At 41.7% G+C, this 19,588-nt stretch overlaps 1 protein-coding gene across 1 annotated transcript; it reads left to right on the top strand.

Annotated features, from left to right (window-relative positions):
- Positions 1 to 1,458: 1,458 nt before the first annotated feature.
- LOC144693374 (galectin-related protein) lies at positions 1,459 to 15,906 on the top strand. Its single transcript, XM_078563234.1, has 4 exons — positions 1,459 to 2,081; positions 3,149 to 3,237; positions 12,988 to 13,162; positions 15,448 to 15,906. Exons 1-4 carry the CDS (start codon positions 2,055 to 2,057, stop codon positions 15,589 to 15,591), a joined length of 435 nt encoding a protein of 144 aa, XP_078419360.1. The 5' UTR covers positions 1,459 to 2,054; the 3' UTR covers positions 15,592 to 15,906.
- The last annotated feature ends 3,682 nt before the right edge of the window (positions 15,907 to 19,588 follow it).

The raw sequence follows: 19,588 nt of genomic DNA, 5'->3' as shown, positions 1-19,588 counted from the left end.
TTGAAACTTTGGATTGCCAAATCTTTAATTTTTGTTTGGTAGTACAGAACTTGAGTATTGCTGAAAAAATAAACATTTTTTGTTGAAGTTTTTCATTTTGCATTCATCAGGACAATTCGTACACACATTGCACCTGTTTCAGCTAAACATCATAAGTGACAGCCATTCACTGGTTCATTCCCCAGGGCAATGTCTTGACCAATCAGAGTAAAACTGCCTGGATTAAATTTAAAACAATGCTTGGCAGTTAACTGTCAGTCACCATCAACTGATGTATCCTCCATGGCAACACCTCTATCAAGCAGAATCCACTTGCCAATCAATCAGCACTCTCTTCTCATAACAGTATAAATTTGTTATTTCCCCTGACATTGGATTTTTTGTGAATTGTCCTGATGAGTGCAAGACAAAAAGCTTTAATAAAATATCCTTTTTCAGCAATAATCCTTAATTTATTGTATTTAATAATAAAACACACCATTAAACTCAGTAGCAAGTGACACCCATTAATATTGCCAGTGCTTTGTTCTCAAAGGATAACTGGGAGGGCAGTGCAAGAAAATGCCACATCAGATATCTGATCAAATAAGTGTGCCACGGAATATTATCAAAAGTTACACACACAGCATTCTGCTTTGTATGTGAAATCAAGACAAAAACCTAATTACATAAGGTGTAGGGCACAGAAACAGGCCATTTGACCCAACCAGTCTATGCCAGTGTTTATGCTCCACTTGAGCCTTCTCCCATCTTTCCTCATCTAAATCTATTATTGTAACCCTTTATTCCCTTCTCCATCATATGTTTGTCTAACTTCCCCTTAAATACATCTATACTTTTCATTTCAAACAATCACTGTGGGAGTGAATTGGTGGCAAAATATCAGAAATTCAAACGTTTTGAAGGTTACAGGATGATTGATGTCCCTGCACAAAAATCATACTAATTTGGACCAGAAACTGCATTGAATATTTTTTTCATTTGCATTACTTGTCTCGGAATCACAAGATTATGGGTTGAAGTCTCATTCCAGGGCAAAAATTAAGGCTGACAGTCCAGTGCAGTACTGAGGGAGTGCTGCACTGTCAGAGGTGCTATCTTTTGGTTGAGACATTGAAGCAAGGCCCCAACTGCTTTTTAAGGTGGATGTGAAAGATACCATGGCCACTATTTTGACGATGAGCAGTGGGAGTTATCCCTGGTGCCCTGGCCAATATTTATCCCTCAATCAACGTCACAAAAAACAGATTCTCTGGTCATTATCACAGTGGGAGTTTGCTGAGGGTAAATTGGCTGCTAGGTTTCCTACATTACAACCGTGACTATGCCTCAAAAAGTACTTCATTGGCTGTAAAGTGATCCGATGGTCTTGAAAGGCGCTATATAAATGAAAGTCTTTTCTTTTTTAAACATTGGTTTTCGTTGCGAAGTTTGCATCAAGAATGTTGCAGCCAGATTAGTGTTATCAGGTGGAGCCAGGAAGGAGGGGGGGGGGGGCTGGGTGAGCCAGGGTTACCATGGCAGCGGCGAGGGAGGCGGGGCCTGGGCCGTTAGGAAGGTCCCAGCCAGTCGGCGGCGTAGGACGGTGGGGGCGTGAAGAGGGCGGTGTGGGGGGGGGAAGGCACCCGCCCCACCTAGTCGGGGTTACCATGGAAGCGGCGCGGGTCGGTGGGATGGCACCCTCGCCCCCTTCTCAGCCGGGTTTACCACGGCAGCGGCGCGGATTGGAAGGTCCACGCAGCCCGCGTTAGCAGGGCAGCGGGAGCAGGGTGGTGGCTGTGTGGCCGGGTTGCCATGGCATCGGCTCGGGGCGGAGCGAGGTTACCATGGCAGCGGACCGGGGAAGGGGGCGGGGCCTGTGGGTAGGCCCACCCAGCCTTGGTTACCATGGCAGCGGCGGCCGGCGGCCTGTGCTGAGGGAGGATGGAGCCAGGCGCGCCTTCCAAATGGAGATAACCCAGTAAAGCCTCAGCTCTCATGCAACTGGCGCATTCACCCCGACCTCGACACCTTATCTACCTGTTAACCAAAAAATAATAATTAAAATCACAAACATGGCGGATAACGACAACTCATCATCTGTAAGTCTCAACTTTATTTTTAAAAATAATAAATAAACCAATTCTGAATTTAGTCCACAAAAAAACTGCTGATTTTGACCCGATTATATTCTATTCCCCCACCTCCTCCTCCTCATCCTCAGTACCCGATCATCAACTAACTATTGCAGCCTGCGTGGAAACATATAATTTTGACCAACTTGTTTGACATTGTCTGTGAGCTGCAGGAGCTCTCGCTCCAGCGGTCGCCGCTTTGCTGCCGAATCTAAATCCCCCTCCCTTTACTCACTCTGCCGGCCGATTTTTTTTTGCTATTATTGCTGCTAAGAAAACAAAAACAAATACTATTTTTTTTAAAAAAAGACACGATGTAAATTGAATAAGCACGTGTGTGTGTGTGTCTGTGTTGCTGCTGCTGTCCGGAAAACTTGTCTTTGTGGTAATGGGAGGGATATGGGGGGTGAGTATAACTATAAAGTTCACCCGGGCTTTGGTTTGCTTTCCCTGCCTTTGAAAAAGTTGTGTCAATAAGTCTTGGGGCAAAGTCAATGTTAGTGGGAGATCTGAACCAGTTGCTTGCTTTGAAATTGTGCTGAGGCACCATTGCTGGGTGGAGTAAAGTTTTGAATTCCACTTGCACTTTCTGTGATATTCAATTTGAAATGTACTTCTTACTAATTTTATGAATAAAGTATAATTTTTTGGGGGGAGGGGAGGGAGGGGAAAAGTTGCTGCGTTTGTTAGGGTGCTTGTGTTCAACATTGCACATGTTACATGTTCCTTTGCAGAGGAACTCAGGAGTAGGAAATACGAGCCTGCTCCGCCATTCATTTAGATCATGGCTGATCTTCTGACTCAATACCATTTTCCCCACACCATAGTCCCCCATTCCCATAACCCTTCTTATTTTTAATATCTAGAAATCTATCGGTGTCAGCCTCCAAATTACTGCGTACTTTATAAACCATTAGCATTTTTCCGTCTTATAGGTCATATCCAACGCCTGAAGCACTGTTTAGATGCACTGCATTAGTGTTGAAGTTTGCACTGCTTCTCAAATTTACACGTGGTTTTGTTACATTTTACAGGCTAAGCCCTTTGTCGGGGAGATCAAAAGTGGGCTGAAACCATCCATGAAAATGAGCGTCACCGGGATAGTTCATTCACACCCCAGCAGGTAGAGTGAGCTGGAACACCTCTTTTACACGCGACTTTGGACTTGGGTAATTCTTATTTCTGGTGCCCTGCAATTCAGCATTGCTGTATCAACACTGCACTGCCTGTATCCCATATATTGATTGTTAATCATTCCAGCTCCAGAAGGAGTCTTCTCTTATCACACAGTTCCATACAAAGGAGTGGATATGTAGTTGGTTTGGGCAGCAAATATTTAACCAGTTAAAAACTAAACTCCTTTTACTATTCTGTTTTACAAAAGAGCTGAAAACATAAGTGTTGTAAATGACAAATGGAGCCTATCATAGAGAGCAGAAATAATTGCAATGTTGTCACAAAGTCTAAGTCTAAAAATATACTGTGAAATAATGTAAGCAGTAATACATTACACATGCAAAACCTTTTCTTGTTGTGTTGTGAATATTTTTAATTGGCTCCTTAATGGTTTTGGTCATTGGCTCCAAGAATTAATTTGTGAGCCAGTCATGTGGAATGCTACAGTTCACTGAGTGTCCCAGAGGAACTGGGCAGGAATGTTTTCAGGGCACGAAGTTTGTGGCATGTTGGAGGTCATTATTTGACAAGCACGAACATTCTACTTTTAACAGTTTTTCATTTTGATGCACACATTGTGTTGGATTTTACCATCCCTCTGGAGATGGGCTGCGAGGTGGGAGGGCTGGTGACATGGTGGCAGAAAGTGTCCGGAGGGGAGCCTGACATCTTCCCGCCAGCGACCAATGGATTTTAACCAGTGGCGGAAACAGCAGCGGTGCGGCCGACTGCAGGCCTGCCAATTATGGGCCACTGCCCATGCTCCCTGCTGGCAATTTACAGGCGTTAAGAAGCCCCTCTACCACATTGGGTTGACCAAGTAACCCTGGCAGCCTCTCAGCAGGGGAAAGTGGCCTCTTTTGTGAACGCTCCATGGTCCACAGAGGGCTCCCCCAGCTTAGTCTTCGCACCCGCAGCTACAGAAGGTGCACCCCACCTTCCCTGATCACCAGGGCTTACTTGCTGGGTCCTGGCACAGTAAGGAAAGAAAACATACCTTGTCTTCGAGGGCACTTCATCCTTCTTCTTGCAGCCTTAGAAGTGACCACTGTTAATGGAGCCACTACATCCTCAACAGAACAGTGGTCCCAACGGTTGGATCTTAATTGGCCGCTGCCAGTAAAATGTCACCCAAGGTCCCACCGCCCATTCACATGGGCTTGGGTCTCAATGGTGGGGCTATTTACCTTCTAAGAAAATCCAGCCCCTTGTTTTACCCTTTTGACAGATAATGGTTGCTATTGTGCTAAGGAAAAGAGATGGATCTTTTTAATCCCAATCCAGGGAATAACAGAAGGTTACAAAATAGATACAAAAAGGTATTTTAAAAAGAAATTTGCAAAGGGTATCAATTAGAATTGCATTAGGAAAAATATGGCATTCAGAAGCTAGTGATGCTTGTAAATAAAAAAAAATGAAATGCTGGATACTGTATGTTAAATTATATTTGCATCAGTGTTTACAGTAGAGGAAGAGGATAATATGCCAGAAACCCCAAGGAAATTAATATTGATTTAGGGACAGGAACTCAGCCTAATTAATGCAAGCAAAATAATGAAGTAATGAAGAAAATAATGGCACTAAAGAGTGCCAAAACCCCAGGACCAGATAGTTTCCATCCCAAGATTTTAAAGGAAGTAGGTGAGAACATTGTCAACAGTGTCGATATCCTATAATCTTCCAAAATTCTCTTGATTCAGGAACTGTGTCGTTAGATTGGAAAATTTCACACCATCTGCTAGTTAACAAAGGTGAGAGGGGGGAAGCAGGAAATTATACGCCAGTTTTTCATCTATTGTCAGGAAAAAATTAAGGATAGAATGACTGAGCACCTTGAACATGTTGAACTGATCAGAGAGCCAGTTTGGATTTACCAACGATAGACCATGTCTGATGAACTTCATTTTTTTAAAAAAAACAACATGACTAAATTAGTGGATGGGGGAATGTCTATGTATGTTATTTAAATGGACTTCCGGAAGCCATTTGATAAGGTCCCTCAGAAAGAAATCTAAACTAAAGTTGAAACTCATGGGATTAAAAACAAATTATTGACATGGTTACGAAATTGACTCAATGGCTAGAGACAGAGCAGGGATAATTGGCAGAATGTGACTAATTTTGTCCCACCAGGATCCAAGTTGGACCCTCAGTTGTTCACCATATTGATTGATGATTTAGATGATGATGATGATAGAGCCACATATTCACATTTCCAAGTGGCAGATGGATGGCATTTTAAGCACTGTGGATGGAAGCATAAAAATTACAAAGAGACCCTGAAAGATTAAGTGGATGGGTAAAACTGGCAAGTGTGTATCTAAAGATTCACTTTGTATCTAAAGAGAATGGATTTAGAGTATCTTCTAAATGGTGGAAAGCTAGAAACAGATGAGGTCCAAAGAGACTTGGGCATTCCATGTACAAAGATCATTAAAATGTCATAACAGGTAAAAAAAATCGAAAAGACTAATGGGATGTTGGCCTTTATAGCTGGAGGAGAAGAATACAAGGGAGTAGAAGTCATGCTTCAGCTACAAGTTAGACCACATCTGGAGTACTGTGAGCTGATCTGGGCACCACCCTTTAGAAAGGACATATTGGCCTTTGAGGGAGTGCAACATAGGTTTACCAAATAACATCTGTACTCCAAGGGTTAAATTATGAGGAGAGATGATGCAAACTATATATTCCCTGCAATTTACAGTTAAGAGGATATTTTAAATCCAAGTTTAAGGTATTAAGGCAACTGATAGGGTAGATAGAAAAATTAATTCTGCTGGTTCAGGAGTCTCAGAGAAGTTGGGTCATAGTCTAAAAATTAGAGCCAACCTTTTCAGGAGCGAATTTAGGAAACTTATACACAGAAAGAGAAATTTGGAACTTGCTTTTGCAAATAGCAGTTTATGCTCGATCAATTGTTAATTTAAAATTTAAAATAGATAAGATTTGTGTAAATTAAAATACTAAGGGATATGGGGCAATAGCAGGTAGATAGAGTTAAGTCACAGATTAGTCATGAATGGAGGAACAGGCTTGAAGGGCCAAATGGCCTACTCCTGTTCATATGCTCCCCAAGATGCGTGAGGAGAGCCTTGTTCTCAAGACAGCTTACATTTCGATGTGGAGAGGGAAGATGGTTGAAGGTTTGTTAGATGGACCTTTATGAGGTTAGCCCCAGAGGAGCAAGGCCAATGGAAAAAACTTTTGGTGATGGGAATGAGACAGTAGGGTGATCACTAGAGAAAAAGTTGATGGTGTACACCAATTTGAACAAGTCAAGATTAGCAGATTGAGGCAGAGAGAGACAGTGAAGCAGTCTAGTAGAAAAAGGAGAGCCTAAAGTTCAAAAGATATGGAGTAATAGTGCATAGTAATTGAGAAGTAATTGTGAGTAGAGCTGGTACATTTAGTTAGCATGGAAAAGGAGAAGATATCAAGTGCTGAGGATCTCGTCCAATCCTCACCAGATATCCACATACATGCATTTTCAACAAAGGTCACTAGTTTGCACTGTAAAGAATAGGCAATGAAAAATGAAAAGAAAATCTAAGAGGAGAACAGTGTTTACATGTGAGATTGGAGTTCTTGGCACAGAAAGAATTAGCATTCCGCATTCTTTAGTAAACATGCCATAGTTTACTTTCTCATGGCTGTGGGGAAGAGGATGGGTCATAGCAAGAAAGCATAACATTCCCAAGGCTTGATCACAATTTATGTACTGGTGATTCATCTTTAGTCAAAAATATCTGAATCCTATATTTCTCCTCATCTACAATTATGCTGTTTTACAACAGCTGCACAAATTCTCACCAACCACAGATTAATGCAAAATGTACCAACACATTACAGAAAAGGGTTACATTAATTCTCCGCCCTCTTCTGTATCACACATAACAAGTGCAGAAACTTTGTCTTATCAGTCTTGCACAAAGTAATGGCCAAGACCCAACTGATTTACATTGAACAAAAAAAGTCATGAAGGCAGTGGAGAGTAGTAGGAGCTAAGCAAAGACTTACAAGTCCCTACATTGCTGACACAGACAGGATGGACCAAATAGCTTCTTTCCGTGCCGTAAACTTTCTATGATAATTCCCGATTTTGGATTTTTTGGTGAACAAGAAGAAGCAAAACTTCTTGCAGTTTGGTGGGAGGGAAAAGGGCTGGAAAATTAAGTTAAGGCAGTTTGTCACTTTCCATGATTTTTTTCACAAAACATTGCTTTTGAAAATAACTGACCAGACTACCCCAGTACCCCATTCCCCCTTGCTGTGCCATGATTCTCTAGTTGTCCTCTTGGTACAATGTTCAAGTAGTCATTGTTTATGTATCGCCCTCAGTAATAAATGGCCAACAGAGCTGAAGTGGATCCTATCCCCATCTGGCACCCAATACATGGTTTTCAGGCAGGGGGTAGCTTAATAGCGTTCAATAGTGAAAGCCCTGGCTTATTTTTATTATTACTATTGAGGCTTATTATAGTGGCATTAACACTGCCCTGGCTAAATTCAGCTAAATCAGCACAGTTGAGGATTTCTGTATTTTGTTTTGGCTGGCTGGTCACCGAATAAAAAATAAATTTCAAGCCAGTACAGGAGCGGTTCCCATCAACTTCAATCGGAAAATGAAACAATTTTTTAAAATGTAGTTCTGACTCCAAGGCAGTTGGTGTCAAGCTGAAGCCAATGTATTCACCCCTAGGTCAAGGCAGTTACACAGAAGAAGAAACAAACCACTAATTATGTTGGGATGAAACTGCAATGTCTCAACATTTTCTGTCCAATCATCAGTCCTCAATTACACCCTAAACATCCTTCCGTCCTCCTCAGAACTAGTGTGTTCAGTAATGAACTCTTTCCCACCCAAAACAGGGACAGACGCAATTTTTTAAAAAAGTTTAAAGTGCATCAGTTCCCGAGTAGAAGACTTTTTAAATTCCCTTATACTTTCATAGAGTAAGCTTGTATACCCCTGATTATAAAGATTAAATGGTGGTAGCAATCTAATTGAAATACTCAGGATGTTTAAAGGAGCTGATAGAGCAGAAAGAGTAACATTTTTCCCCAAAATATGCTTTATTCATAAAATATCTAAAAGTACATTTCAAATTGGACATTACAGAAAGTGCAATAACATTCGACTTTTCTCCATAGAGCATGTTGCATTCTGAGGTCCCTCAATACAATTGCACTTTACATGATATTTATGATATACATTCGATGCCAAGCATACAGCCTGAGAGGATCTAGAAAATTACAAGTTCCTCGGTGCACCGTGGCTGAAAGGCCTTAGACAGTGGGCTGTCCCCATTGCACCTTTGCGGCAGCCGGCCCAAGCTTTAGTGCATCCCTCAGCACGTAGCCTTGGACCTTGGAATATGGCAGTCTGCAACACTCAGTCATGGACAACTCTTTGCACTGGAAGACCAACAGGTTTCAGCCACATCAAGGAGCATCTTTCACCGAGTTCATGATCCTCCAGCAGCAGTTGATTTTTATCTCGGTGTGCGTCCCGAGACAGAGCGGAGACCTGCATCATGGAGCTGCTCGGAATGTATCTCGACAAAAACCACTGCATCTCTTTCCAGATCTTCTTTGGAAAGGCACATACCAGAAGGAGGTGTGCGACGGTCTCTTCCCCACCGCAGCTGCTTAGAGACCAGCACGCAGTGGCGCTGAGGCTCTAGGCATGCGTGAAGGATCCGATGGGGAGTGGCTTTCTCACCACCAGCCAAGTTAGAGTAATTATTTCAGCTAGTGGAGGAGTCTAGAACAAGGGGACATAACCTTAAAATTAGATCTAGGCTATTCTGGGGTCATGTCAGAATGCACCTCTTTACTCAAAGGATAGTGGAAATCAGGAACTCCTTGTCCCCAAGAACTGTTGAGGCTGAGTCAACTGAAAATTTCAAAATTGAGATTGATAGATTTTTGGTGGTAAGGCTATCAAGGGATCTGGAACCAAGGTAGATTAATGGAGTTAAGATGCAGATCAGCCATGATCTAATTGAATGGTGGGACAGGCTCAAGGGGCTGAATTTTTATTAATTTATTCCTTCATGGAATGTGGGTGTCGCTGACAAGGCCAGCATTTGTTGCCCATCCCTAATTGCCCTTGAACTTAGTGGTTTGCTGGGCCATTTCAGAAGTCAATGAAGGGTCAACCACGTTACTGAAAGTCTAGAGTCGCATGTATGCCAGACCGGGTAAGGACGACAGATTTCCTTCTTTCATTAGTGAACCAGATGGGTTTTTGCAACAATCGATGATAGTTTCATGGTCACCATTATTGGGGCTAGCTTTCAATTTTGGATTTTTCAAAAATTTGAATTTAAATTCCACCAGCTACCGTGGTGGGGTTTGAGCCTATGTTCCCCCACCATTAGCCTGATCCGCTGGTCCAGTGACATTACTACTACGCCACCATTCCCCCCCTCCCCCCCGTTTCAGTGTTCCTACAGTTCTGTCTTGCTTTTTAGTTATCTCCCAGTACAGATGGTCAGAATACGTGACCTGCTCCCCGTTTTGCGCCACTAGTAAGGACATGTGTAAATTCATGAGCAGCACAGTTTAAAGTGCCTCACATTTTATAGAAAATTCTGGCAGCCTTGCCATGATTAGGAACTCATTACTGTGGAAATTATGTACAAACTCTCATACTCCAGGGTATGCCAACGTACTGTTCCAGTGAAGAATTTGCTCATGTGCATAGACTCATTGACATTGCCAACAGTCAAACATCATGATTTATTTTAGAAAACATTGGGAACCTGCGACAAAATCACCCCTTATTATGAACCTTGAGTGTTGCATCTTTATGACAATACCCTTCTGCAGAAAGTTACATAAATAATCACTTTCTATAAAAGGATATAAATCTTCAGAGGAGGGGTGGAGCTATGGCAAGTTTTTAAAGTACTTTTAAAAATTCAACAGAATGCAAAGCAAACATTAGCATGAGGCCAGCTGAGATCAGTTACTCTGTTAGGGGTTCTTGAAGTAACATAGAATTTTCCTAAACGTCCTTTTTATTAATTTAATCTTGGGATGTGAGCGTCACTAGAAAGGTCAGCATTTATCGCCCGTCCCCAATTCCTCTTGAGTAGATGTTGACGAGGTGTCTCCCTGAATTGCTGCACTCCATGTGATGTAAGAATGCCTACAGTGTTATTGGGGAGGGATTTTGACCCAGTAACAGTGAAGGAACGATGATATAGTTTCAAGTCAGGATGATGTGTAACTTGAAAGGGAGCTTGAAGGTAGTGATGTTCCCATGCGTCTGCTGCCCTTGTTCTTCTAGGTAGTAGAGTTCACGGGTTTGGAAGGTGCTGTCGAAGGAGCCTTGGTGAATTGCTGCAGTGCATCTTGTAGATTGTACAAACTGTTACCACTGTGCATCGGTGGTGGAGGGAATGAGTGTTTAAGTTCATGGATAAGGGATCAATCAAACAGCTGCTTTGTCCTGGATGGTGTTGAGCTTCCCAAGTATTGTTGCAGCTACACTCATGCAGGCACATGGAGAGTATACCGTCACTCTCTTGACTCCATTTTGGAGCACTGTACTTTATTATAATGGGGACTCTTGCCAACTCCCTTATAAATAATCCGAAGCTTTCTTTTCTATTCATCTCCTGCTTCCACATGATTATTAAAATTAAGGAACCTGTGACCTCGTAATTCCCTCCATGCAGTTGCAATTTTGCTATAGGTCAGCCATGACAAAAAGTTTTCCACCCATAAAATCTTTACAAATGAGACTGGATAAAGCATTTAATGGTAACAGGAGGAAATATGCCTTGAGTGGAACTGGGCAATTTACAATTGAAATGTCCAAATATTAATAGCTCATTGACCCAGTCAATGAATTGGAAAAAAAGTAATGAGGGGGCAGATATGTGGCTCATCATCTAAAAATATATACTGAATGATTCAACAAGTGGGATTATTTTATGAGAGTGTGGTGCTAATTCTTCCAGCACGTAGCAATCCTTCCCTTTGGAGCACTACATTTTGTTGTAATGAAGACTCCTGCCAACTCCCTTATGCATTACTCTCAAGGTTCCTTTTCTGTTCACCTGCTTCTACACGATTTTTTAAAAGTTAGGTAACCTAGATAATTTTTTTTTCAGCTGAAACTACATCCTTCGTAGCTGACCTGAACAGCCCAGTTATAATAAGCAAAGAGTCTCTGAATGTTCAGTTTAACCATTCAGAGAATGGATTATAGAAGTTAAGCATTCACTTTCTACTTCTGGAGTAGTTACATATTAGGATAATTTAAGATAAATGTAATAGAGCAGGGGAAATCTTCCAGTTTCCTGGCCAATTTATTGGCTAATACCACCAAAAATGGATTAGTTGGGCATTTATCTGCTAGTGTGATCTTGCAATGCACAAATGGGCTCTTTGCCAGCATAAAAGTGATTCCATTAGTTATAAAGCACCTTTGAGTATCATGAGCACATGAAAATAAGTATGATGGGCTAAATGACCACCTTCTGTGCTGCACCATTCCATGTTTACTTTGAAATTGAAATTTTCATCCAATTTGATTCTAAAGTCATGCTATTAGAATACTTTAATATCCAGCTCACGATTTCATAAAATCACAGAAACAGGCCATTTTTGGTTTTACTCTATAGTAGTGACTGCAGCAGATCACAGAATTGTTACAGCACACGAGAAGGGCATTCAGCCCATCGTGTTTGCACCAGCTCTCTAAATGAGCATGCACCTAGTGCCGTTCACCCGCACCCCCCAACCTGTTCCCCATAACCCTGCAGATAATAATCCTAATCCCTCTTGAATGCTTCAATGGAAGCTACCTCCACCACACTATCTGGCAGCATATTCCAGATCCTAACCACTCACAACGTGCAAAGGTTTCTCCTCATGTCTCCATTGCTGTTTTTGCCAATATCCTTGAATCTGTGCCCTCTCGTTCTTGATCCTTCCACCAGTGGGAACTGTTGCTTCCTATCTACTCGGTCGAGACCCCTTATAATTTTGTATACCTCTGTCAAATCTCCTCTCAACCTTCTCTTCTCCAAGGAAAACAGTCCCAACTTCTCCAATCTATGTAACTAAAGTTTCTAATCCTTGGAACCATTCTCATGAATCTTTTCTGCACTCTCTCTAATGCCTTCAAGCCTTTTAAAAATATAACTGGACTCAATACTCCAATTGAGGCCAAACAAGTTTTTTTATGCACATTTAACTTGCTCTTGTACTCTATGCCCCTAAGAATAAAGCCTTCGATACTGTGTGCTTTCCCAGCTGAAGAAAACAGATGAGGAAGATTCCAAGTTCCAGCCTTGTGCAAGGTTGACTAATCACAGTTGCTATAATTAGCCTCACTGGCTCTAGTTAGAGAAATAAACATTTGGTCAGGATTTTCACTGTCAGCGAAAGCAGCCAAAATTGTATCTGCCAGGTGTTTTCAGAATCAGGTTTGGTTGTGGTATATCATAGTTGAATGCCTGCTGGCATCACTGTGAAGAATTGCATGAGTAATGGTCGCTTAGGTGAGGGACCTAAGAATTGATGCCATTTGTGGGTCAGTAATCCAGCATAGCTTGAAGCTTCGATCAGAAGTATAAGGAGAAATTGAGTTGGAAAACAAAGACCAACTTTTCAAAGGTGATTTTTTTTTCCTGATCACGTGTGGTTAATGCTTGCACTTTCGATTATCCAACAGCTTTGTACTAAGTCTCATCAGCAACCCTTCAGAGCCAGAGACGGATGTAGGCCTTGAGGTGACTGTTAACTTCCAGGATCGCTCAGTTGTACGGAATGCCAAAGTTTCAGGCAAATGGGGAAAAGAAGAGAAAAACATACCTTATTTCCCTTTCACACCTATGCAGCACTTCAAGGTGAGTGTCAAGTAAAACTACAGAAAGATTGTGCATCTTTATGTAGTATCCTAAATGTGAAAGCAAAGAAAGTGTAGAAATGCTATTTGTTTTAAAGTGAATGAGTGGAAGCTCAAGCTCGTGAGAACATTAGTGGAATTTTTATTGTACCAGTTTGTATTTAGGCAAATGCATAAATATAATTTAACACAAGAACTGGAACATTTCCTTTCTACCAACTCTGTATATTTATGTTCAATGCAGTGAGCAGCTGAGACATGTTCAGGCTTAATCCTTTGTCTGTGTGGAGTTAATGGGCCAGAATGGCAGTGAGAGTACAAATAGTATCAGTGCCCTTGAGTTTATGAAGAGGATAAAAACAAAATAGCCACACCTGATCGTTAATTCTTGATCTTTGCCGGCTGTTGGTTGATGTTATTGCTTAGATACTAACCTCTAAACCGTGAGACCTGGATTCAAATCCGATCCAGACTGATGGGGCTGAAAGTCTTGTGTTTGGGAAAAGAGCAGGGGAGTGGGACTAATTGGATGGCTCTTTCAAAGAATCAGCACAGCACAATGAGCTGACTGACCTCCTTCTGTATTGTAAGACTAGTTAAAGTGCATGTGAGAGTAAGGGATAGGTGAGGCTGACACTGATTAAATCACAATGGAGTACTGTGTGCAAAAGTATATATACATTATTGTAACTCTATAAAAGTTTGGAGTATTTGGAATATAGGTGAATATAAATATCTCGGATAATCTGGCAGAAGTGTGTATTACGAGAGGTTAATCATGGCTGCTTGGTCTTTATGCTAATCAGATTGGTCCATGCTAACTACTAACTATTAGGTATGTGGTTTGTATAAAATAATCCAGTCACTTGGTCAAAATCTTGGAACTCCATCCCTAATAGCACTTGTGTGTGTCTACACCAATGGACTGCAGCGGTTCAAGAAGGCAGCTCTTCACCACCTTCTCAAGAGTAATTAGGGATGGGGAACAAATGCTGACCTTGCCAACTAAGCTCACATCCCATGAATAAAAACGCTCAAATTCAAAACAATTCCACAGATGTTTCAAATCTTCAGACTCATCCCCAAAAAAATTACACCCAAGCAGTTCAGTTCATTTTCTGGTAATATGTGGTACCTTGGCAAGGACAAACCATTCTTAGCACCTGTCATTAACTTCAGAGCGAATGCCACAGTCCACTTCCTTACCTTTCCACCTGCATCTCACCATGAAACCACTTTCAGGAAATGGTGAAAGAGAAAAGCGTACATTTGAATGATTATTTGGTGCACAATTGTAATTAGCTGGCAGTGCAATGTAAGCTGTAACTTCAGCTTTGGTTTCCAACACTTTGATAAGCAAGAATGAATGTTTTACTTTGTGACTTGATGCCAGATCGCAATGATTTTATACAATACACATTATTGATAGCAGACCATTTTGGTGCTTTGATTTTGTTCATTGAACCAAGACCTTTGCTCATTAGCACTCAGTCCCAGAACCAAAGACTGTTGAGTTACATCTTGGAAGGAGAAGCAACGTAAACAAAATGGTACAGTTTTGAAGGCAGTGCAGGAACAAAGTGCCTGGGGGATCCACATACACAAAACTTTGAAGTTGGCAGGAGAAGTTCACAAAGTTGTTTATAAAATAAAACACAACCCATGGCTTTGTTAATACAGACGTGGAGTTCAAAAGCAGGGAATTTATACTAAACCTTAATTAATCATTGGTTAAACCTCAGCTGGAGCATTGTGTCCAATTTGGGGCACCATACTTCAGGAAGGATGTCAAAGTTTTAGGGTGCACAGGAGATTTATCAAAAGGATAACAAGATTAAGGAACTTCAGTTATATGGAGAGACTGATGAAGCTGGCATTATTCTCTTTAGGGTACAGAAGGTTAAGAATTAATAGAGGTGTTCAAGATCATGAAGGGTTTTGATTGTGTAAATGAGGAGAAACCGTTTCCACTGGCAGCTGGCTCAGTATCCAGGGGACACAGATTTCAGGTAAATCGACAGAAGAACCACAGGAAAGATGAGAGGACATTTTATGATGATCTGGAATGCACTGCCTGGAAAGGTGATAAAAGTAGATTCAGTAGTAACTTTTAAAAAGGAATTGGATGCACAATTGGAAAGGAAACATTTGTAGGATGATGGGGAAAGAGCTGGTGGAATGGGACTAATTGGATAACTACCAAACAGCACAGGCATGATGTTCTGAATGGCCGCCTTCTGTGTTGGATGATTGTACAATGTGACATGTTAAAATATTTGATTTCAGATGGAAATCCTATGCGAACACCAGCAGTTCCGGGTCCAGGTCGATGGACAGCGGCTATTTGACTTTACGCATCGCATCCAACAACTACAAAAACTAACTGCTTTAAAAATTACAGGTGACGTTCGACTGACGAAAGTAGCCTGATTTTTGTAATAATGGTTCTAAAGAAAAGACAACTTTAGAAGCAGGTGATTTTCCCAGCTTTTATAACTCAGTTAAGTATTTTAAAGTCTGCAAATTCTCTGATCCTGCTCCAACTGGCCTTCTGAGCAGCAGCATTAATTTTTTGCAAAAATTGGAAGAGTGCTTTAAAAAAAAAATTTAAACTTGCAGCGTTTGTTCAAGACAGTTCTGTGCACTCAAGTTTCTCAAAAATTGAACTTTACTTTTAAAGTGTACCCACAAATTGGACCAAGTTAAGAGCTTTTTCCTTTCTGTAATTAAATATTTTGGATGTTCTGAGGCTCGTCTGCATTTGCTTTTTGTTTACATCTCACTGCAAACAGTCAGCCTTCCCAATTCTTTAATAATGGCTTTCTGTGTCCAATAATTTGGAGTATGTCAGAAAACACACGTACAATAAAGGACATATTGGCCCCACCACTTGTCTTACACCATCATTGCTTAGCTCAGAAAGCCACCTATAAGTCAGGAAAATGGCACTAAACGTTTGCCGTCATCATTGTAGGCATTGCTTAGACATTAATAAGTGAGCCGGTCATCTCGACAGCTCAAGCAGCTGTTAGCACCTTGCAATTACCTGTCATTAAGTCTAACCTACCCCCCTCAAACCCCAGCTGCCTTTCGAACGCCCGCTACTACTGCAAGCCCTTCATGCCAGCTTACTGAGCTGGACTTTTAAACTTTTGAAGTATATTTTTTTCCCTCATTGAGGTGAAGTATGATCCAACTTAAAAACAATGAATTGAGGTGACATAATCCAGCTCCTTTATAAGATGGGAGCGTGCTTCCAGCCAGTTCAACTTATCCTCCTACAGAAACCTGATCGTTACAGAGTTTTAATCTCAGTAAAGCTAATCATCCCTTTTCAGCGCAGAATCCTGAATCACCCTTTCTGTGCTGAGTCCTTTTGCACTTCCGCTACTTCTCTTTTCTCCATAAATATTCTTTATTCTTAAAATTTGTAAAAGTACATTATATAACAGTTCAAATTTGACCTTTACATAAAGCGCAAATCAGATGTTTTTTTCAATACAGTACATTCAGGCAGGCCAAAGAGCGTCTTTCATAGAGTTGATAGTCCTCCTGAAGCCATTGATATTTATCTCAGTGTGCATTCCTGAGAACAGCCCATAGAGAGTCCTGCGTTACGGAGCTGCTCAGGATGAATCTTGAAAAAAAACCACTGCACTCCTTCTTTGCAAAGGCACATTCCAGAAGGAGGTGGGTGATGGCCTCTTCCCCACCACACCTTCGAGGACAGCGTGCAAAGGCCGTGAGGCTCCTAGCATGCATAAAGAATCTGAAGGGGAGGGCCCTTCTCACCATCAGCCAAGATATATCTTGGTGCTTGTTAGGAAGTTCTGACGATGAGGGATTCTGCCAAATAAGTTTGAAAGCCTCCTCAGGGAACCATCCAACAGGATCCATTATCTCCTTTTCCCGCAGGGCCTCTATGATGTTATTTGCGGACCACTGCCTGATGGACTTGTGGTCAAAGTTGTTTTTTTGCACAAACCTTTCCACAAAGGATAGGTGCAATGGCACAGTGTTACAACTGGTGAGGACACGGGTCAGCACTCGGCCTTTTGTTCTCACTCCTTGACCGTTCGTAACAGGGCTTTTGTAATTTATAAGGATGAAGGTATTCATTCAATGTCTGTGCTTAACCATTTACATGCTGATTGCAAAAAACCCAGTCTGACAGTCTTTCTTGAATTACAAAAGGTTTAGTTAATTTTTATTGAACTGAAAACACACCCAGGTAAAACTATAAAGATATTTAAAAAGGTAAACCCACATCCTGACCTTCGCAATACAGACGCGCACACGCACACACACTAGATTGTTGATTAAATGGAAATTCTTAGAATATTTTTTAGTTCGGAAATATGATTTCACTACAATAACTTACTGTTTGATGCTCTTGGTGTCCCTGACCTTTTAGTACACACATACACACACACACACACAAGCATGCAAAATAACAAGTTATACAGTAGGAGGTTACTTTTTGGCCAAATTAAGATTCGATGATAAAGGCTAAAAAAAACCCGAGAGTTCACTGTTTATGAGCCCTTCGCTGGTATCCATGGCTGAGGCAGACTTTTCCCACGGTGGCCTTGAAATTCCAGTGGAGTTGAAGCCGATGTAAACTGCAATTTCTGGAACTAGCCTCTTTTAAACCATAATCTACACTCTGCTGATGCTTTTTCAGCTCTAAACCACACCTGCTGCTCAGTTCAAATTTATACTGTCATCACTGGTATTGGAAAAGGTGTAAGAACAGAAATATTTCTTCCCCCTTCCTCGCCAATCAGTGGGGTGTGACAAGATTAGTGTAAAAATCAACATGGTGTTCTTTGAACACGCTTGATTAATTTTAGACACATCCCTTTACTGAAAAGTCAGAGATGCAAGAGCATCAAGTAGTAAGTTATTGTAGTGAAATCACGGGTAGAATTTCCCCCTCCTCCCATTGGTTGGGTTGTGCTGGGGAGGGCGGGCGCGGACCCGATTGGCGCCCCCGATCGGATCCGTGCAGCCATTTTACATGGGCGGGCCTTAATTGGCAAATTTCAGCATGATGTGCACCCAGAGCGCTGAGCGCTGCCTGTACAGGCAGTGGGGTGGGGGGGGGGGTGGTTCCCTGAGTCGGGGCCTGCGCTCTTTCGCGCATGCATGCAAAGGAACGCAGAAATCTCCCTGGGGCACAGAGCTGCCTCAGGGAGATCAGTTTAAGTTCCAAAAATTTTACTAAAGGAGAAAAAAAAATTTTAAGGCGTCCCCTCATTTGATAGTGTCACATGAGCTGGGACATGTCAATGAACTTCAATGAAAAAATTGATTTAACTTATAAACCCTTCATGAAACCTCACCCCACACGTGGATGAGGTTCCATGAAAAATGCGAAGGTTGCCTGGGCTCTTCGCCTGCCCGCCAGCCTTAAGGTTGAACAGGCAGCTTTCTCAATAGGCTTAATTAGTTCATCAATGGCCTTGACTCGGCTACGTGCCCGCCGAACTGAAAATCTAAATGACGCGTGGTGACATTGGGACACACGCCCGACATCACCCCGCGTCATTTTATGCCCCCGCTTGCCGAGGTGAAGATTCAGCCCCACATTGCAGAACCAAAAAAAAATTAAAAGAATTGCCATTTAATTGACAATCTATTGAGACATGCCTTGATGCTCAGGTGCATAGAGGTGGGATGTGATTTAATACAGGGATCAATGGGCCTTGATAAAGTAAAGTTGGGTTTGAGCCAGCACTTCATTATGTGTGGTGCAGATGAGGTAAATGCCTGGGCTCAGAACAGTGAGCTTATTGTGTTTTGCACCAGCTCTTTATGAAGCAACAGAAAAGCCACATGCTGCTTCAGTGAGTTCAACATGAGCACAGGTCGGTAGTAACATCAAAAGTAAACTTTTGCATGTTGAGACTAATCTTTGGACAGCCTGAGAAATTGACAGGTGAGCTACATGTTGAATATTCTGTTGAGATGAATATACCTCTTACTGTACTGGGGTCGAATCATTCCTTCATTTAAGAAAAGGGTGTATCCCTTATTTGGCCCAACAATGTATTAATACATATGTATATAAAATTAGGGCTCATGAGATTGAGGGCAATATTTATGCATGGATTGAGGATCGGTTAATGTACAAAAAGCAGAGAGAAGGAACATGCAGAACATTTTCAGGTTTGCAGGATATAACTAGGAGGTACCACAAGGATAAATGCTTGCATGGGCCTCAGCTCATAGTAGCAGCAGCTGTGATTTAAAACAGCGAGTTCAATATGAAAGGACTCGTCTACGGTCTATGTCCTATTCATTGTTCTGGTTTTGTTCTAGACCCAAAACTTGCACTAAAGCTGTAGAGGTCTATAGCACAGAAAAAGGCCCTTCGCCCCATCGAGTCTGCGCCAGTCAAACAAGTACCTAACTATTCTAATCC

Source organism: Cetorhinus maximus, chromosome 18, assembly GCF_964194155.1.
Source record: "Cetorhinus maximus chromosome 18, sCetMax3.hap1.1, whole genome shotgun sequence".
NCBI classification, from domain to species: domain Eukaryota; kingdom Metazoa; phylum Chordata; class Chondrichthyes; order Lamniformes; family Cetorhinidae; genus Cetorhinus; species Cetorhinus maximus.
Note: the sequence above shows the minus strand (reverse complement) of the source record. Positions and strands in the feature narration are given on the sequence as shown.